At 36.1% G+C, this 21,239-nt stretch overlaps 3 protein-coding genes across 5 annotated transcripts; all 3 read right to left on the bottom strand.

Moving 5' to 3' along the window:
* Positions 1-1,649: 1,649 nt before the first annotated feature.
* On the bottom strand, positions 1,650-2,669 carry LOC131598035 (uncharacterized). Its single transcript, XM_058870683.1, has one exon. It carries the CDS (start codon positions 2,667-2,669, stop codon positions 1,650-1,652), a length of 1,020 nt encoding a protein of 339 aa, XP_058726666.1.
* A 284-nt stretch (positions 2,670-2,953) lies between these two features.
* On the bottom strand, positions 2,954-3,895 carry LOC131598036 (glutathione S-transferase T3-like). The gene has a single exon (XM_058870684.1). It carries the CDS (start codon positions 3,893-3,895, stop codon positions 2,954-2,956), a length of 942 nt encoding a protein of 313 aa, XP_058726667.1.
* A 2,008-nt stretch (positions 3,896-5,903) lies between these two features.
* LOC131595435 (peroxisomal membrane protein PMP22-like) lies at positions 5,904-7,994 on the bottom strand. 3 transcript variants are annotated; one of them, XM_058867779.1, is made up of 8 exons: positions 7,822-7,994; positions 7,531-7,641; positions 7,337-7,435; positions 7,098-7,199; positions 6,942-7,017; positions 6,589-6,659; positions 6,390-6,475; positions 5,904-6,168 (listed from the first exon to the last, which is right to left on the bottom strand). In XM_058867779.1, the coding sequence occupies exons 2-8, from the start codon at positions 7,600-7,602 to the stop codon at positions 6,117-6,119; spliced, it is 558 nt and encodes a 185-aa protein (XP_058723762.1). In that variant the 5' UTR covers positions 7,603-7,641; positions 7,822-7,994; the 3' UTR covers positions 5,904-6,116. The 3 variants fall into 3 exon arrangements, with proteins under 3 accessions (XP_058723762.1, XP_058723764.1, XP_058723763.1); XM_058867781.1 differs by having other exon boundaries at positions 7,816-7,994; XM_058867780.1 differs by having other exon boundaries at positions 7,531-7,640; positions 7,775-7,994.
* Between the last annotated feature and the right edge of the window lie 13,245 nt (positions 7,995-21,239).

The raw sequence follows: 21,239 nt of genomic DNA on the forward strand, positions 1-21,239 counted from the left end.
AATTATCTTTATAATATTAATAAAGATATTTTTTGTAATTGAAATTAAATCGTATGAAGTTAGATTTAGATCTGATCTAATTCTTTATATCAATCATTCAAAACTAAATGAACTGCAAATATGTATTGCATAAATTAAATCGAATCAGATTTTTCTAATCAATCATCTAAAACTAAACTCTGTGAATAAACTTTTCTTTAGATTAAACGAGTAGTTAGCTCAAAAATCTATGCAAACCTTGCCGCAAATACTTCCATACTAAGAGCATCTCCAATTGTGAACCCATTTTTGGGTTTCTTGTGGGACCTATTAAGTCACGTCAGCTTGAAGCAACTCAACTAATTTTTCGCTCCAATGGTGCAACTCTTAAGAACTCATATTGGGTCCCACAATTTTACTTTATTTATTAATATTTTATTAATATTAAATTTTATAGCAATTAAAATAATAATTTTAATTATTTAAATTAAAATTGATATAAAATAAATAAAATTCAAATTAAACTTATAATTTAAAATGATAACTAATATTAATCTAAAATACATGATATATAATTAAAAATAATAAAAATAAATAACATCACATAATAAATTAAACTTAAATTTCATCATCTACAAGTCCAAAACGTTTCCAAATATACTCGACCAGTGTTTTAAAAACCGGACCGGACATCAAACCGGTGAAGGTACTGGGTCACTGGTTTATTGGTCGAACCACTGGGTCACTGGTCGAACCGCATGACTAAACCGGGTTAAACCGGATAACTCGGTTGAATAGACCGGTCGTTATAACAAAATTATATAGGTATAAAATTTGTTGAACCAGATGATTCGGTCTCTACAAAATATAACTAGCACTTAAATTTTTTTAAAATATCATATCACAAGTACAAAATTTAAATTCAAATTTTAAACATAGGTATCACACATAATAAAATAGTACAAAATTACAATATTTAATTGCAAACAAAGTTTAACCGCAATATAATATAATTGAATAATTTATAACAAAATAATTTCATTGTTTACTAAATTTAATTTCAAGAACGGAAAAATTGTTTCAATTGTTTCAACCGTATATGTAATTTTTTTTTAATTTGTATTTTATTTATTTTATTTTTTATTTTTATTTTATTTATTTTATTTTTTATTTTAATTTTCCATTAAAATATTTAAAATGACGTCGTTTTAATTTTTTAAAATAAAAAAAAAAATAAAAAAATGCATTTAAACCGCCGGTTCAGAAAAACCGCCGATTTTTCCGGTTTTCCCGGTTTACACCGGTTTTGACCGGTTCGCACCGGTTCAATGACATTTCCGATCCAACTATTGAACCAGACCGGTTACCTGACCGGTTCCCGGTTCGACCGGTCCGACCGGCCGGTCCGGTCCGGTTTTTAAAACTATGTACTCGACTAAATCTCCTTGAAGTTGACGATGAACTTGTTTTTCTCGAATACTTGCTCTTCTTTGTAGTCTTGTTGCAAGATTCGGATGAGGACCGCTAAATGTTTCGGTTGTTGAGTTGTTGTCATCCACATTATCATAAGAGTAATCAAAATTACCTCCATATGTATGTCGTTCATCTTCAACAATCATGTTGTGTAATATGATGCATGCATATATGGTATGCTTGAGGATGTCCATGTGTCAGGCACGTGCTGGGCCACGTATAATTGCAAATCGATATTGAAGCACTCCAAATGCCCGCTCCACATCTTTTCTAGATGATTCTTGATGTTGAGCAAATAACTTTTTCTTTTCTCCCTGTGGCATTGAAATGGTCTTGACAAATGTAGCCCACTTGGGATATATACCATCTGCTAAATAATACCCCATGTTATATGGTGTCCCATTGATTGTATATTGCACATTGGAAGCATGTCCTTCCAAAATATCGTTAAACACGTTGGATTGGTTTAGCACATTAATGTCATCGTTTGAACCTGCAATACCAAAAAAAGCATGCCAAATCCATAAGTCTTGTGATGCCACTGCTTCAAGCATGATTGTGGGCTTACCATGATCACCTCGACAAAACTGTCCTTTCCATGCAACAGGACAATTTTTCCATTCCCAATGGATACAATCAATGGAACCCAACATACATGGAAAGCCACGTGACTCTCCCATTTGTAAAAGATGTTCAACATCAGTGTTGTTAGGCTTTCTCAAATACTCAGCCCCAAATACAGCATTCACGCCCTGAACGAATCTTTGTAAGCACTCAATTGAAGTGCTTTCACCGATTCGAACATATTCGTCTACAATGTCAGCAGTAGACCCATACGCCAACATACGAATAGCAGATGTACATTTTTGCAATGGTGAAAGACCCATTTTACCAGTTGCATCGACCCTCATTTGGAAATATTCATCATGATTTTCAAGGGCATCTACAATTCGAAGAAATACATGCCTATGCATTCTGAACCTTCTTCGGAATTGAACATCTGTATATACTGGATTTTCTGAGAAGTAGTCATTGAACAATCGATTATGCCCTTCTTCACGACCTCGATCTATCGTTGTTCTTCTCTTTGGCCTAGAGGAACTTCCAGATTGAAGTTCATTTTGAACCTCTTGTTCTTCATCACTGTCGTCCATAAATTCTTCTTCAACCAACTCCCAAAATTCTTGATCGTAATTATCTGAATCGTCTGAATCCATTTTAGTAAATAATGAGAGAAGAATAAGATGAGAATGAGAAAACAATGACATAAGTGGTAGTATATATAATGGTTTGAATAACGGCTAGTTTGAATAACGGCTAGTTTGAATAACGGCTAGTTTGAATAACGGCTAGTTTGAATGACATAATATTTATTATAATTTAAAGTGGTACTAATGACCATGTTACATAGGTGTTGATAAATTAAAGTGGTACTAATGACCATGTTACATAGGTGTTGATAAATTAAAGTGGTACTAATGACCATTTTACATAAGTGATACTAACTACATTCCATATTTTTTTTCATCTTATTACAATATTTTTCATGAATATCTCGTTGACTATCGCTCATAGTAGAAATGTCTTTCATCATTAGTTGCACTACCTTTAATTCTATCTCGTCCTCCTTACTTTGCGCTAGTCTTTCCATTAACACTAATATTTTATTCCTTGCATCTTGCGTTGCATTTGGAATTTCCTTTGCCTTACCCTTCCTTTTTGCTGCTTTTTGTCCCATTGGACGCTCCATTGGTGATGATGAGTTAAACTCATAACTTGAAGGTGTATCTGGGTTATCTGATGATGCCTCACTAGCATAAGTCTTTGTTATTTTTGAAGAACTTCCAATCGATTCTCCCATCCATTTAGGTTCATCTTTTAACAATCGCCATGCGTACTCAAGATTGAATGTTGTACCTTGATCCTGAGCAAACAATGCATTTGCAGCGGCCATGATATCGTTCTCCGTTGTCCCACTTTTCTTTCCATTAACAGCTTGTTTGTAACACCCAACAAATTTTTGAACCAAGCTATTTATTCGATGCCATCGGCACTTTAATTGTCCCTTTAACTTTTCCCGCGATTGCCCACGATACTCATTATAATTGGCAGCGACTCTTACCCAAAAACTCTCAGCCTTTTGATCAACTCCCACAATTGGATCCTTTGAAACATTGAGCCATGATTGGATAAGTAGTATATCCTCATCCCTTGTAAAGTGCTCTCGAGATTTTTTTTTAACAACAACCCTTTCTTCTTTTTCAGTGCCAACTTGAGTAGAAAATGGTGGAACTTGAGTAGAAAATGGTTGAGTAGAAAATGGTGAAACTTGAGTAGAAAATGGTGGCATCGGTGGAATTTGAGAATTTTGAGGATTAGGATTTTGATAATTTTGCATGAAATTGAACATAGCTTGTTGATAATGAAAATGATTAGGATCCATTTGACCTAAACAATTGTAATTTTTTTGAACCAAATAGAATATATTAATTCAAAAAAACCAATACAAACATGGGCAATCCAAAGATTCAGCCAAAACCTATAAACCTATACCATTAGGTTTGCTATGTGCAACCTAATCTTCCTATTTCTCCATCCTCTATATACAATGTTATCAATTATATTTTCCTTTGTATTGTTCCTATACATATCATTGTTAAACACTATAGAGTTTCTAAACAACCAAATGCCATGAATAGTTTCAACTACTGTCAGCTTTAATATCCTTGCTCTCCACCCTTTTCCTTTTGTATTAGCCAAAATCCATTGTATCTCACGATCCCAGCCCTGCGGATTATGATGCACACCTAACCAATGCAAGATATCAGTCCATATATCCACAGTTTTTGAACACAGGAAGAATAAATGACTAGCGCTCTCTTCCGCTGCACCACACAGACTACACACAGTGTTCCCAATAATACCAAACCGATGCAATCTATCTTTCGTAGGGAGGTGATTGTGACAAAGCATCCACACTGTGATGCATGCTCTGGGCCGAGCCAAATTATGCATTAACAGGGAGAACCAAGGGACACTAACATTATCTACCAAGCAATTATAAACCTTTCTCATACAAAACTTACCCTCATTGCTCATACTATTCCATAACTGCTGGATCGGATCTATCAGACTCTTGCACTTTAAAACTTTCTTGATAATCCAAGTTGAGTTACTTCCTAACTCCACATCCAACACATCCCTTCCTTTAAGATACACTTTGTGAATCCATTGAATCCACAAATTATCACTCTTCTTACATATATTCCAGAGGCACTTTAGGAGTGTGACTTTGTTCCAGATTGTTAAATTCATAATGCCCAGTCCACCTTGCTTAATCGGGCTACAGACTTTGCTCCAAGCTACTGGACTTTTTCTGCTCACATCAGATTTCCCGGTCCAAACAAAGGTGCGACAAATAGAATCTATCCTCTTAATGACAGCCTTTGGCAGAGGAAAATTTAACATCCAATACTGTGTTATTGCCCCAATGACACTCTTTATCAACTGAATCCTACCTGCGTAGCTTAAAAGTTTTGACGACCAATGTCTAATCCTCGCAGTGATCTTATCAAAACAATTGTAATTTGAAGTAAAACAAAAATGAAAATTTGAGTTAAAATGATAAAATTGTGAGAGAGAAATTTGAAATTGAAGAGAAAATAAAAGTGTTGGTAAAATTTGTGTTGGTTAATTTTTTTCACAAAACTATATTTATAACAAAAAAATAACTTAAAAAAATAAAAATAACTAGCCGTTACCAACGGCTACATTTAATATTAAAACATTAAAATAATGAAAGAACCGTTGTATGCTATTAATCCGATGGCCAGGTGGAGTTAGCATGCCAAGAAAAAGTTGTCTTCAAATGTTTGTCATGCTGGCAAACCCATGTGAAGAACCACCGCTGAAGGTGGTCTAAGTATATCAGAAATACCAAATATTTGTGTAAAATAATTTGACTCCTGGTTGAGGGATGCAGTCATATTTAATGTGTGAATTAATTTGACTCCTGATTGAGAGTATTAGAAAGATTCTAAAACCTCACATTGGTTGGAGATAGAGTATTCAAAGAGTTTACATAGAATGACACTCCTCACCGACATTGCTAATTTGCTACTCTCTTACTCAAAATGGTCAAAGGTTTCATACATTGCTAATTTGCTACTTACTCAAAATGGTCAAAGGTTTCTTACATTGCTAATTTGCTATCTCTTACTCAAAATGGTCAAAGGTTTGTTTTCTGACCACTCACGTTTAACATTTTTAAATGTAAATGAAGCCAAATATTTCTTTCATGTTCACATCACACATACTAGTACATCTGTTACCTATTTCATCATGGAAAAATTGTGCTGTTTTATTTATAAACTCTGAGAAATGATGACTTTATTCAGAAATTTATCATAGCCCGTCTTACTGGTGAATGGTCTTGAAGAAATAAAAAATACTTGGCAGTAATTTTCCAAAATTTTATTATCTCATAGTCCCATCCACAAAGTTGCCATAAACAAGAGTGTGACTTGACTTCCTTAATTACTGCTTTATCTCAAATATTCGTGGAGAATTTCACACATAAATAAAATAAGGACAAAACTAACTTCTAAAGAGTACTATTAAACCGGAGCATCTGCTCAAGACTACAAATTGAAATCTCCTTTTCTTCAAGGTTTAGTCAATGCCATAGATCGTGCTCGAAGGTTCATGAATACTCCCCTGAAATAAAATAGACACTTATAAAAGAATTATTTCATTTAAGTTGTTTTTCAGAAATAACGGGAAATTGTTCATGTTTGTTGCATTGGCAGTGGCAGTGGCAGAGGCCGTTAGTCTGCAACACACTAACGACTATTTGCAAACACACAAACCACCAACAAAACACATTTATGAAGTTAAAGAAAGTTAAGAGAAAGACGAGAGTGAAAAAAAAGGCGTACCAGCAAAGTGCTATTAAACTGTTGAAAACAACACGGAAATGAAGGGGTATGAATTTGTAATTTATCAACCCAATAGCAGACCCGAACTGTAGTTCAATTCATTCATGAACCCAATTTCAGAAACAATAAAGTAAATTCTGTTTTTCATTAAAAATAAAAGTAACTTTTGTTGGATACTAAAGTTGTAATACAAGATTACCATCCATGATGCATATTGCACTGATGGAAAAGCCTTCTTCACACTAGCTTTCACATGCATCCAAGGTTGGCCTGCACTCCACATTTTTATTATAAACATAACTACCATCAAGACATGCCATTTTACACATTAAAATGCAAATCGTATATGTTAGGAAGATCCTAAAGTCCCGATTGGAGATAGAGGAGAGAGTTTATATAGAGTGACATCTCTTCCATTACAAAGCAATTTTGTAAGAATGACTTAGGTCAAACTCTTAATATGGTATCAAAGCATATTGAATATGAATGTCATTGGGTTGATCAGTCTCCTTCGGTTTAAATGAAAAAGTTTGATGTTGGAAAATGACTAACCTTCAATAACTAATCCGTAGTAAAACATGAAAATCAAATTGTTCAAAGGAGAAGATATCAATTGGTCAATCAGAACCTGAAAAAAATCAATCAAAGACTTCAGATTGATAACATGATAAAAGCAGTTAATAAGAAGAAAAGGTTTTGCAATATCACCTTCTTTGTCACAGTTTTTGAATCTTTCTTTCCTTTGAAAATCTTTTCCAGTAATATTTGAAAGTAGTGTCCAAAGGGTCCAAAATAAGCAGCTCCAATAAACTGCATGCAATTAAATACAGGCACACTTAGTAATAACATAAACTTCTAACATACTCACATTTCACAAATCAAGTACAACAGATTTATGGTCGAGTCCACAAAGATTGAAAAACAAAATGGAAAAGAAACTAACTTACCACTTTGAGAAAAAGCCGTTTGAATTGAATTTTCTGTATCCCAGTAAGCTTCTGAGACACTATGTCATTGATTCCCAACATGACCCCTGCAGTAATTACCTATTTAACCTCCCAATGAAACATAGCAAAATTAGAGAAAAGTTGATGAATAAATTGAATGAAAAAAAAAAACAAGAATAAGACAGAAGACGAACCTTGGTTCTCAAAGGATGTTCCAGAAGCTGTTTGACGTAATTGTTGAGTCCATTTTTTGCTACAGAACCCATTTTCCTCGCTTGGTGAGGCCGGAAAAGTGGGTACTGGCACTGCGTCCGTGATTGTTTGAGTCCAGTAAAATATAAATAAATGAGACTCTTATCTTATTTAACATCATATGATAAACAAATGAGAGACAAATAATAGTAATAATATGTGCAATAAGACGAAGGACATTAATTAAAATGTCATGGCAAGAGATTTTCTTGGTTCACTATATTAACCTTCACCTATTTTTTAAGATATAAATAATTCCCTCTTCAGATTCTCCAAATCTTGAGAGCGTGGTTGATGGATGGTTAGTTGGATAAGTATTAGTATAAAATTAGTTTGTCTTCTTCGTAGTATTTTACATTTTAAGGGCTGTCAGTGGGGGAGGAGATGGTGAAATTGTTGGGGGCAAGCTCTTGTGTTCGCCCATAAAACCTACTACACCCCTCCTGCCAAATCATTTTTCGTTGCACCAGAACCTTCTTAGCATCACCACGTGTATTAAGTTTTGGACAGGTTGCACGGCATGCAGAATCGACACCCTTTGTGTTGATGTTGTTTTAGATAAATATTTACTATCTTTGAATGAATTTAACTTTTGAATGTAGGAATTAAATAGCAAAACAAAAAGACAAAAATTGCTAATTAAACATATCATTCGTGAGTTTTTCACGGTTTTTTATGTGACATAAAAATATTTCTTATTTGAAAAATATATTAGAATTTAATTGAAATACACTGTTATTAAGTTTTATATTATCAATTAATCACAACTATTAATAAATTAATAATATTTAATTTTTATTTTAATTTTAAAAAAATAATATAATTGAATGATCAAGATGTAGTGATGGTTTTACATTCATAGTGCATGATAATTAAACTGCTTTGTTGTTAATAAGTTATATTAGCTATGAATATTTAAATTGGATTTATAACATGCTCAAATAAATATATATCTATCATATAGGAAAATAATATGTTTTAGTTAAGTAAAAAATGCTCTTTGCACTGATTGGTTAGGGGCAAATCATATCCACTCATATGTTATTCTAATTAATTAAATTTTTAAATTAAATTATCAATGTATACTTTGGAATAAATAATATGTTTTGGACTGGGCCGAGCAGGCCCAATACTTACTTTAGGACCGAGCAGGCTTAAGTCTCTTGGCTAGTCGAGCAGGCCCAATCTGCTTGGACCCAATTCCCAGTTACCGTTACAAACTGGCCACGTGCAAAGACCACGTGGATAACACAACAGTGAAGGATTCGGTCAACCACCTCCGAACTCTACGGTACGCTCACCCAGAACGTGGGCCATCTGCAGACTCACTCCTAGCAGAGGGTGTTCTGGCAATTTCCTAGCACGTGGGCCTCCAATTGGATTTGGCTCAATTAGGAAACCTTAGCCCAGCGCTGGGGGTTATAAATACCCTCTTTCACTAGAGGGTCAGGTATTCATTCTTTACTTCCTAAAACTCTTGCTTGCTTTCTCTCTCTGATTGCTACTTACTTTGACATCGAAGAACCTTACAGGTACCCCATTCTGTCCAACTTACCAGATCCTGTCGTCATGACGATCCAGTCGGATCAAGTTAGATCATAATGTATAATTACTTTGGAATAGAAAAAATAGTGGCTCATATTCTATTTTTTAAATTTGTTCTGATTACCGATGGAACTTTTTGTTTCCATTTGTAATTGAACATAACCCAATGTTTCTCTCTATTTTATATAGATACTAAAACAATATTTTTATACATTTGCAAATTCTCTCTCGCTTCTCATGTTTTCTCTCTTTTGTTCTATCATTTTTTCCTTCTTTTATTCTCTTTGCTGGCAGCATCCCACATTTTCCCTCTATTTTTCCTTCTTCGTATTCTCTCATGTTAATATTTTCCTTTTTGTTTTCTCAGGTTGCAGATTTTTAGAAAGATAAACAGTTTTAACATTTTTTTGTCTTTTCAGATTGTCGATCTATATGAAATCGAAAACTCACTTAAAAATAATATTAAAAGTTTAAATTTTAGCATAAAAAATTTCTGCTTTTCTTATTCTTAACATTTTTTTCACTTCTTTGATTTGTTCAGGTATAGATCTACCGAAACAAGGTACTAAAACAATATCTACTATATTTATGAAAATATAAATTATGGTTAATGATTTTATATCAGATCTGTTATTTTATATGTGTGTGTGTTGAAGGATAGAAAAACACTTAGAAAGGGGGGGTTTGAATAAGTGTAGCTTTAAAAACTTGACAGATAAAAATAAATTGCACAATTATTTTTATCCTGGTTCGTTGTTAACTAAACTACTCCAGTCCACCCCCGCAGAGATGATTTACCTCAACTGAGGATTTAATCCACTAATCGCACGGATTACAATGGTTCTCCACTTAGTCAGCAACTAAGTCTTCCAGAGTCTTCTGATCACACACTGATCACTCCAGGAACAACTGCTTAGATACCCTCTAAGACTTTCTAGAGTATTCTGATCCACACGATCACTCTAGTTACAACCTGCTTAGATAACCTCTAAGACTTCCTAGAGTATTCTGATCCACACGATCACTCTAGTTCCTTACAACTTAATGTAATCAATTCTAAGAGTATTACAATTGCTTCTTAAAAGCTATAATCACAAACTGTGATATTTCTCTTAACGTTTAAGCTTAATCTCACTAATATATTACAACAGCAATGTAGTGAGCTTTGATGAAGATGAAGATTCTGAGCTTTGAGTAGAACAGAGTTTCAGCAAGTTAATAGGCGTTGTTTTTGTTCAGAATCGTTAACCTTGCTTCTCATCAGAACTTCATATTTATAGGCGTTGGAGAAGATGACCGTTGAGTGCATTTAATGCTTTGCGTGTTCCGTACAGCATCGCATTTAATGTTTTACGCTTTTGTCAACTACCTCGAGCCTTGTTCACGCTGTGTCTACTGACGTTGCCTATAATAGCTTTTAACGTTCCTTTTGTCAGTCAGCGTAGCTTGCCACTTGTACTTCCTTCTGATCTGATGTTTGTGAATACAACGTTTGAATATCATCAGAGTCAAACAACTTGGTGCAAAGCATCTTCTGATCTTCTGACCTTGAAGTGCTTCTGTGCGTGATACCATCAGAACTTCAGTGCTTCTGATCTCATGTTCTTCTGATGCTTCCATAGACCCATGTTCTGATTCTGCTTCGACCATCTTCTGATGTCTTGCCAGACCATGTTCTGATGTTGCATGCTGAACCCTTTTGAGACAAAGCTTCTGAGCGCTGAATTATGCATACTCTTTATATATTTCCTGAAAAGGAAATTGCATTGGATTAGAGTACCATATTATCTTAAGCAAAATTCATATTATTGTTATCATCAAAACTAAGATAATTGATCAGAACAAATCTTGTTCTAACAATCTCCCCCTTTTTGATGATGACAAAAACATATATAAATGATATGAATTTGCGATCAGAAAGAGCAGACGGCAAAAGACAAATTACACAGCTATAGCATAAGCATATGAATATGTCTCCCCCTGAGATTAACAATCTCCCCCTGAGATAAATAATCTCCCCCTGAAATAAATACTCGAAGAATTTTAATAAAAGACTTCCCTGATTATTTCGGTAGAGACGATCACATAAGCTTCTGTCTTCAGAAAATTCATAGCTTCTGACTTCTGCTTCCATTGGACAGCTTCAGAACTAGAATTTCTTTAGATCCCTAGAACACTCACAGCTTCTGATTCCTGCTTCCATCTAGGACAGCTTCAGAATTTGAATTTCTTTGATCTTCAGAACATTCACAGCTTCTGATTTCTGCTTCCATTTAGGACAGCTTCAGAACTTGAATTTCTTTGATCTTCAGAACATTCACAGCTTCTGATTTCTGCTTCCATTTAGGACAGCTTCAGAACTTTGAGTTTTCTGGATCTTTAGAACATTCACAGCTTCTGATTTCTGCTTCCCTCGGATAGCTTCAGAGCTTTGAATTTCTACCAACATCACTTCATGCTAGATTTGTATTAGAACATTGTTGAATGTACCAGAGCATCATCAGAGCATCTCTACATCCTGAAATGTTACAGAACAAAAACTAAACGACAAAAGTCAGCATGAACGAGTCAGAACGTAAAATGTATATTCAAACACATGATATGTATCAGAGCCATATAGGCTAAAATAATGTATCGGAGCAAATAGAATTTTGTCAGAGCAAATAGACAAATATGGATCAAATTCTATTATCAGTGCTTCTGATTCATTCTTCTTTCTTGCTTCTGATTTCTGAAGCTTGATAGCACTCAGCTTGCTTCAGTTTCCATGAGCTTATTCTTTTTACAGAATAACACTTCTTATGGTTTTGCTTCTTGTGTTTGCTTTGAAGATTCTCTTCACTTCTTTATACCTGCAAAACACTTAAACCATATAGAACTTGCAGTTCTTGTTAGTAAATGCAACTGATTAAATCAAATCATTTATCACATATTTCTCCCCCTTTTTGTCATATCATCAAAAAACAAAAAAGATTCAGAGACAAACAAAACGAAACACACGGAGGAAGAAGATGATTTCATTGAAGTTCAAACAGCAGGTACAGAAGTACATGAAGATAAGTAAGATCAGATGCACAAAGACAGATGCAACGAAAAGAAAGAAACAACACAGACTCAATCTAAGATGGCCCTAGCCTTGACAAGATCTTGGCCAGCATATCTTGAACCTCATTGTTGTGTCCATCTTGCCTCACCATGAAAGCTCTATACTCAGCATTGAGTGAGCTTTGCTCATCCTGTCTCTTCTGAATTTCTTCTAGAGTCCTTGCAAGACGAGAAGATTCATCAGAAGAAGCTTCAACGCTTTCAACCACAGGAATAGCAACTTGATCTATAGCTTCCATGGATAGATCATTTGCAGGGATGTCCTCAACAGGATCTGATTCAGCAACATGATCTTCAGCATCTGCTTCTTGCATGGAAGCATCTCCATATTCTGCAGCAGGAATTTCCGAGTCTCCATTCTCAAGTGCCTGAAGAATGGCAGCTAGATTCCTGGGAGCAGAAGGACCTTCAACTTCTGGTGGGTCAACAACTTCTGGAATGACCAAGCTTGGGTCTTTCTCCGAAGGGTTTTCCCTCAGATAGTCAAAGAGAGTCTTGAAGTCTCCGAGCAGAACAGGATAATCAGGAATAAAGATAACAATATCCCTGCATGGATTTGCTTCCATTTCAGCAGCCAGTCTTAATTGTTCCATCTCATCCAAGAAGGGCTTCTCTTCCAACAGATGTCTTCCTTTGAGACTAGCAAACCAGAAGTCTTCATAATTCCTCAGAATTCCACGAGGCCGTGGGGCAGCAGCTACACAGGCTTCCTGAAGTTCTAAAAACAGAGCATCTGATTCTCTGCGAAAGATCCTCCAGAAGTTCCGCATAGCAACATCATTCAATCCAGAACTTTCAGCAATTCTGAGAGTATCAAAGATACTTCTGAGATTCCTCTTTATGTTTTCAAAAACTACACCAATAGGATATACAGGGCGGAATTTTATTTGGGTTTTTGAAAAGGCAGGGTTGGAAGTGGAGTACGGATGAGGTTCTCTATCCAACCTATAAGAAGATTCTGCTTCAGTATCAGAATCTAACACTACCACTTCAGCTTCAGGACGAGGCTTGGGAGTGTAGTTGCAATCACGGAGCAGCTGCTCATGTGATGCAGAGGTTGGAAGAGGAGAATCACAAAGATTGTTTTGAGAGGTGGAGGGAGTATGTTCAAGGGTGGCATTGAGAGAAGGTTGAGATGGAAAGAGAGTTTGAAGGGGTGGTATATCCAGAACATGATTTATGGTAGGTGGAGAGGAAGGAATGGTTATAGGAGAAGATGGAGGTGAAAGAACATGGACAAAGACAGGTGATTCTGATGTGGCTTTTTCTGGTTCAGGTGTAGGGACAACCTCTATTGGTGCAACTTCTGAACGAACAGCAGGAACAGAATCAGGTTCAGAAATGCATATACCTTTGGAACCTCTCAGAAAAGCTTTGGCCACATCCTCAGTCTTCTTCTGCTTCTTACTCTTCGGCTCTTCAATAATCTTTGCTTTGCCGCTAGCGATTTCTTTCCTTCTGACATATGCCAGAACTTCTGGTTGATTCTCAGCCTCTTGAGAGACATTTTCTTCATCAGACTCTTGAAGAATCATCTTCCTTTATCTTGTTTTCTTCTACTCAACAGCTTCTTTCCCTTTCTTCTCAAACTCATCAGAGACAGACTTAGCAACCTTTGCAATGACCTCTTTAGAAACATCTTGTTTCTCAGAGACAGCAGAAGGATAATCATGCTTTCTTTTAGTCCTTTCTTCCTTCTTCTTATTTATTTTCATTGGAGCACCCTTCTCTTGATTTTTGAGATATTTATTTTCTTCTTGTGATAACAGATACCTAGTTTTGACTACAGGTACCTCACAGTTGAAGAAGGTTTCAAACTCAGCAAGAACAGGTGCTCTTCTGATTCTTGTATCAGTAAGAGGTTGAGGAGTCTTACTGATAGTCTTAATTACTTTCATCTTCTTCAAAGTGAATGCATTCAGACAAGCCCCAGATGTGACAACAAGGTCTTTCACAATACCTTCAGATTCCAAGCTTTCAACAATCTTTGAATGCACCAAAAGATTTGAAATAATCCTTCCAAAAGGAATGATTGTTCCACCTTTTTCTCTGAAAGCGTTTCTGGAATCCTTTACTGCTTTCCACAAGTGGTTGAAGATGATGTAGATCGCATCAACCTTCTTCCCAGTGGCAATGCAATAAAGAATATACTTTTGCTCATTACTGATGAAATCCGAAGCATGTGTTGCTTTCCTATGGTAGAAACACCCAAGAATGATCTTTGTCCAGATTTTGTAGATATCTCTCAAATCCTTGACGTGTTTTGTTTTCTTGACATTTGGATAGAGAGTGGATAGAACATCTTCCCAAACTGCCCTTTTATCAATCTCAAAAGCCCCTTCAGGGTTTTTCAGATCAAACATCACTCTTAGGATGTTTTCAGTAATAACAACAAACTTTCCATGGACGAAAGAAAGTATTGATTTTGGAGCAACCACAGCATGTGCCCAGAATTCCTTGACAAGATCCGGATAAACTGGGCCAACGAACTCAGCGAACAACGAGGTCCATCCTTGAAAGATGATGTCTTCTTTAAGATGAAATCCATGTTCTTCAAGGTTGTCAAAATCAACAATGAGTTCACATATAACTTCTAATTTGTCCTTGGGAATAGAGCATGCAACAACAGGAGTGAGTTGCAAAATTTCTTCTTGGAGATGGTGAGGAACAGATGTACCAACATTTTGGGATGAGAAGGCAGCCATGGATGCAGAATGAACAAAAACGAACAGGAGAAGAGAACTGGGTTTTTGATTAGGGTTTTAGAAAACGGCTAAGAACTTTTCAAACGAGAGAATGCAAGAAGAAAGAGAGACAAGGGAGCGAAAAAGATGTATGATATGATTTGAAAAGAATATAAGGAGACGAATATAAAATAGAAAATGAAAAAGAATAAATAAACAAAATGAATAGTTTCAGAATCAAAAGAAATCATTTTCATTAAATGACGAGTGACGTGAGGAGAGAGATCGTGGTAAAAGAAATGATTTAAAACAGTTACCTAGGTCGGCGTCTTTTCAACTGCACGCTTCGTACTGACCGTAGAGACACGTGTTCATCATCAGATAAGGGATGACAGGTGTGAAATATTCAATAGGCTTTACGCCTTCTGATTCCGATCACTGCTTCTGAATTGATCAAGTTTCTCTTCTGGAAACACTCCTTCTGAAGTGTGCTGATATAATTCTGAATGATCTTCTGATCCATTACTTCTGATATACACAGCTTCTGGAGATACACTTCTTTGTTCTGCAGCTTCTGATAAGACAAAACTGTATCTGCAGAAATTCTTAAGCTGCTTTGTTTCATCAGAAACAAGTTTATCATCAAACCAGATATTTATTGATTCGTCCACAATCAATGTTTCAATATTGTATATTCTGTAACATTTAGAGCATTCAGAATAATCAAGAACGAAACATCAATGCTTTAGAAACAAACAAAACAGATGGTTCCAAGACTAATAAACTTTCTTTTCTGATCTCCTACGAACATAGCTTCTTCAACAGATTTAAGTACCAGAACTTGGAAGACAGTCCTTCTTCCCTTCAAGTGTTGAGACCAACTTGAGTCCAGGTGACATGACATGTTGACTTTTATCTTCTTTGTTGCCAAGAGAATCTGCAAAAGAAATAGTCTTTTTCTTTGGTACCCACATCTTCTTGGGTCCTTTCTTGTTAGATTTTCTCAAGTTCTGATTGAACTTGGGTTTAACATTGTAAGCAATAGGAGGAACAGCATGATAATTTTTAATGTGAGTTTCATGATATTTCCTAGGTTGTGTCACATGCTTTTTGGTGTGTGTTATGTGAGAACTTTGAGCATGTGAAGTGTGCCTAATATCATGGGAGTGGCCATACTTGAACTGATCATACAATGGCTTGTATGTGAATTTCATTTCATCAACAGGTTCAAGTTTGTATGGGGTTTCACCCTCAAAACCAATGCCGACTCTTTTGTTTCCAGACACAGCATATATCATAGAAGCTAGCTGACTTCTGCCAATACTTCTAGATAAGAACTTCCTGAAACTTAAATCATATTCTTTCAGAATATGGTTTAGACTAGGAGTGGATTTTTCTGAATCAGAAGGAGATCCAACATTATTGGATAATTTTAAAAGTTTTTCTTTTAATTCAGAATTCTCCAACTCAAGCTTCTTTGTTTCAAATTCAAATAGCTTTTTCAGCTTTTTGTATTTGAGACTAATCTGAGACTTGAATTCCAGAAGTTCTGTTAGACCGGAAACTAACTCATCTCTAGTAAGTTCAGAGAATACCTCTTCAGAATCTGATTCTGATGTAGATTCTGATCCGTCATCTTCTGTCGTCATCAGCGCACAGTTAGCCTGCTCATCTTCAGAGTCTGAATCATCTTCTGACTCATCCCAGGTTGCCATAAGACCTTTCTTCTTATGAAACTTCTTCTTGGGATTTTCCTTCTGAAGTTTTGGACATTCATTCTTGAAGTGTCCAGGCTCATTGCATTCATAGCACATGACCTTCTTCTTGTCAAATCTTCTGTCATCAGAAGATTCTCCACGTTCAAATTTCTTTGAACTTCTGACGCCTCTGAACTTCCTTTGCTTGTTCTTCCAGAGTTGATTTAGCCTTCTGGAGATCAAGGACAGTTCATCTTCTTCTTCAGATTCTGATTCTTCAGGATCTTCTTCTCTATCCTGAAAAGCGTTAGTGCATTTCTTGATATTGGATTTTAATGCAATAGACTTACCTTTCTTTTGAGGCTCATTTGCGTCCAGCTCTATTTCATGGCTTCTCAAGGCACTGATAAGCTCTTCCAGAGAAACTTCATTCAGATTCTTTGCAATCTTGAATGCAGTCACCATAGGACCCCATCTTCTGGGTAAGCTTCTGATGATCTTCTTTACGTGATCTGCCTTGGTGTATCCCTTGTCAAGAACTCTCAATCCAGCAGTAAGAGTTTGAAATCTTGAAAACATCTTTTCAATGTCTTCATCATCCTCCATCTTGAAGGCTTCATACTTCTGGATTAAAGCGAGAGCTTTAGTCTCCTTGACTTGAGCATTTCCTTCTTGAGTCATTTTCAAGGACTCATATATGTCATAGGCCGTTTCTCTGTTAGATATCTTCTCATACTCAGCATGAGAGATAGCATTCAGCAAAACAGTTCTGCATTTATGATGATTCCTGAAAAGCTTCTTCTGATCATCATTCATTTCTTGCCTTGTCAGCTTTACGCCACTGGCATTTACTGGATGTTTGTAACCATCCATCAGAAGATCCCATAGATCACCATCTAGACCAAGAAAGTAACTTTCCAGTTTATCTTTCCAGTATTCAAAGTTTTCACCATCAAATACCGGCGGTCTAGTATAACCATTGTTACCGTTGTGTTTCTCAGCAGAGCCAGATGTAGATGCAGGTGTAGACTTCGCAGATTCATCAGCCATCTTTTACTGAAGCGTTTTTCTCTTCCTGAATCTTTTCTAAACACGGTTAAGTGCTTGCACCTTAGAACCGGCGCTCTGATGCCAATTGAAGGATAGAAAAACACTTAGAAAGGGGGGGTTTGAATAAGTGTAGCTTTAAAAACTTGACAGATAAAAATAAATTGCACAGTTATTTTTATCCTGGTTCGTTGTTAACTAAACTACTCCAGTCCACCCCCGCAGAGATGATTTACCTCAACTGAGGATTTAATCCACTAATCGCACGGATTACAATGGTTCTCCACTTAGTCAGCAACTAAGTCTTCCAGAGTCTTCTGATCACACACTGATCACTCCAGGAACAACTGCTTAGATACCCTCTAAGACTTTCTAGAGTATTCTGATCCACACGATCACTCTAGTTACAACCTGCTTAGATAACCTCTAAGACTTCCTAGAGTATTCTGATCCACACGATCACTCTAGTTCCTTACAACTTAATGTAATCAATTCTAAGAGTATTACAATTGCTTCTTAAAAGCTATAATCACAAACTGTGATATTTCTCTTAACGTTTAAGCTTAATCTCACTAATATATTACAACAGCAATGTAGTGAGCTTTGATGAAGATGAAGATTCTGAGCTTTGAGTAGAACAGAGTTTCAGCAAGTTAATAGGCGTTGTTTTTGTTCAGAATCGTTAACCTTGCTTCTCATCAGAACTTCATATTTATAGGCGTTGGAGAAGATGACCGTTGAGTGCATTTAATGCTTTGCGTGTTCCGTACAGCATCGCATTTAATGTTTTACGCTTTTGTCAACTACCTCGAGCCTTGTTCACGCTGTGTCTACTGACGTTGCCTATAATAGCTTTTAACGTTCCTTTTGTCAGTCAGCGTAGCTTGCCACTTGTACTTCCTTCTGATCTGATGTTTGTGAATACAACGTTTGAATATCATCAGAGTCAAACAGCTTGGTGCAAAGCATCTTCTGATCTTCTGACCTTGAAGTGCTTCTGTGCGTGATACTATCAGAACTTCAGTGCTTCTGATCTCATGTTCTTCTGATGCTTCCATAGACCCATGTTCTGATTCTGCTTCGACCATCTTCTGATGTCTTGCCAGACCATGTTCTGATGTTGCATGCTGAACCCTTTTGAGACAAAGCTTCTGAGCGCTGAATTATGCATACTCTTTATATATTTCCTGAAAAGGAAATTGCATTGGATTAGAGTACCATATTATCTTAAGCAAAATTCATATTATTGTTATCATCAAAACTAAGATAATTGATCAGAACAAATCTTGTTCTAACATGTGTGTGTGTGTGTGTGTGTGTGTGTGTGTGTGTGTGTGTGTGTGTGTGTGTGTGTGTGTGTGTGTGTGTGTGTGTGTGTGTGTGTGTGTGTGTGTGTGTGTGTGTGTGTGTGTGTGTGTGTGTGTGTGTGTGTGTGTGTGTGTGTGTGTGTGTGTGTGTGTGTGTGTGTGTGTGTGTGTGTGTGTGTGTGTGTGTGTGTGTGTGTGTGTGTGTGTGTGTGTGTGTGTGTGTGTGTGTGTGTGTGTGTGTGTGTGTGTGTGTGTGTGTGTGTGTGTGTGTGTGTGTGTGTGTGTGTGTGTGTGTGTGTGTGTGTGTGTGTGTGTGTGTGTGTGTGTGTGTGTGTGTGTGTGTGTGTGTGTGTGTGTGTGTGTGTGTGTGTGTGTGTGTGTGTGTGTGTGTGTGTGTGTGTGTGTGTGTGTGTGTGTGTGTGTGTGTGTGTGTGTGTGTGTGTGTGTGTGTGTGTGTGTGTTTTAGATCTTTTATTTTTTTAGATATATATTTTTTATATTTGTTATTTTTAATTAAGATTTGCTATTTTTAATATATGTTATTTTCATATTAGTTATTTGAAGTTATGAATTTCTGATGTTGGTTAAAATAATGAATTGGCGAGCTTCTGGGTTGCTAATGAAGATGCGAACGAATTTTCAAAGATTTATTGGTTAGTTGAAGAGGACGATGAAGATATGAAGTTTTTTTCTAGGTTGGGTGATTTTCTGTTTGCAAGATCTTTGAAGGAAAGAAGGAATCTTCAAAGATTTCGTACTAAGTTAAAGAAGTCGAAGAAGATATGCGTATTTTTTTGGATAAAAGGTTGTTTTGTAAATTTCTGGTTTTTGATCTTTGAAGATATGAACAAATTTTTAAAGATTTCTAGATAAAATCAAGAAATTGATGAATATTTAAGAGACAATAGAGAGAATGGTAATTGTACTGAAGATTTATTTAATTATTTTAATTAATATATTTAATGGTTGACAGTGTTCTAAAAATAAATTTTAGAGGATTTGTTCTGGACTGGGCCGACGCTTGGACCAAACATAACGTGATGCCCAAATCCACTCTAACCAAGGAAAAGGTCCAAGCTAGTCCCTTCTCGCACAGGCCTACACTTACCCATTCGTTGAGCAGCAGGTATCCCTCTTGGCCAAACTTTCCAAGTCCACAAACCTCTTAAACATGTCTCTAGACCGAGCAAGATCACCTCCAGGATCTCGAGCAGGCACGACATGCGAGCATCTCCATCTACCCCTCTCTTCGAGGACCCCCCTCCTCGTATGGTTTCTTCACTCTCAATCTTCCAAAAAAGGCGGAGTCTAAGTGCTTCCGAGAAGACCGCGTCATCCCTGAAACTTCGGAGCAGTTGACCCAGGATGGAGACCACATGTTGGTCTCCACTGCACACGGAGATCCTGGAAGTTTCTATTTGGGGTCTGGGCATCCAGTCCAATATGGAGATCTTGGCACAACTCTAGGGGCTATAAATACCCTCTTTCACTACAAGGTCAGGTTACTTCACTCATTCTCACTCTTACCTTGTACTCGCATTCTGATTGCTCTCCCTTCTCACTTTGGCATCGGAGTACACACCCCATTCATTCGAAGTCTAACTGTTGAAGACCATTGACGATTCAGTCTGATCAGGTACGTATGATCAGGATTTTTTATTAAATAATATATTAATTATCTGTTAATTTTAAATATAAAGATTTTATTTAAATATACACTCAATAAATGTGAGACACATGTTCTAAAGGTTGGATAAGAGATAAAGTTTGTGATATCAATCTAGGAATGATCAAAGACTTATGGATGAGCATGCAAAATAATATAGATATGGTCAATATATAATTAGTAGTATAATTTCTATTCTCCCAATTATAATCAAAATATTCTTTAGAAACAAATGCGTGTAACACATCAGTACACGTACAAAGAAATAAATGCATGTAACGCATCAGTACACGTACGAATGCACGAGTATCCAGACCATAATTCGTGCTAACCCATGGATTATTATACTTTATTGTACAATTAAATAAAATAAAAGTAAATATATTTTAAATAATGTATGAATCCAAACACAGACAAAATGTATTTAATTATGCTACTAATATTTATTTGTATAGTTAAATAATTATTTTTAAATACTGTATATACAAAATTGGAGGGGGCTAACAAAATCCCAAGAAAAGTAAAATTGAGGGACTGAAAAATTGGATTTTGAAATGCAGGGATTGAAAGTTAAAAAAATATCAAAATAGAGGGACTAAA

Source organism: Vicia villosa, linkage group LG4 (assembly GCF_029867415.1).
Source record: "Vicia villosa cultivar HV-30 ecotype Madison, WI linkage group LG4, Vvil1.0, whole genome shotgun sequence".
In the NCBI taxonomy this organism is placed as follows: Eukaryota; Viridiplantae; Streptophyta; class Magnoliopsida; order Fabales; family Fabaceae; genus Vicia; species Vicia villosa.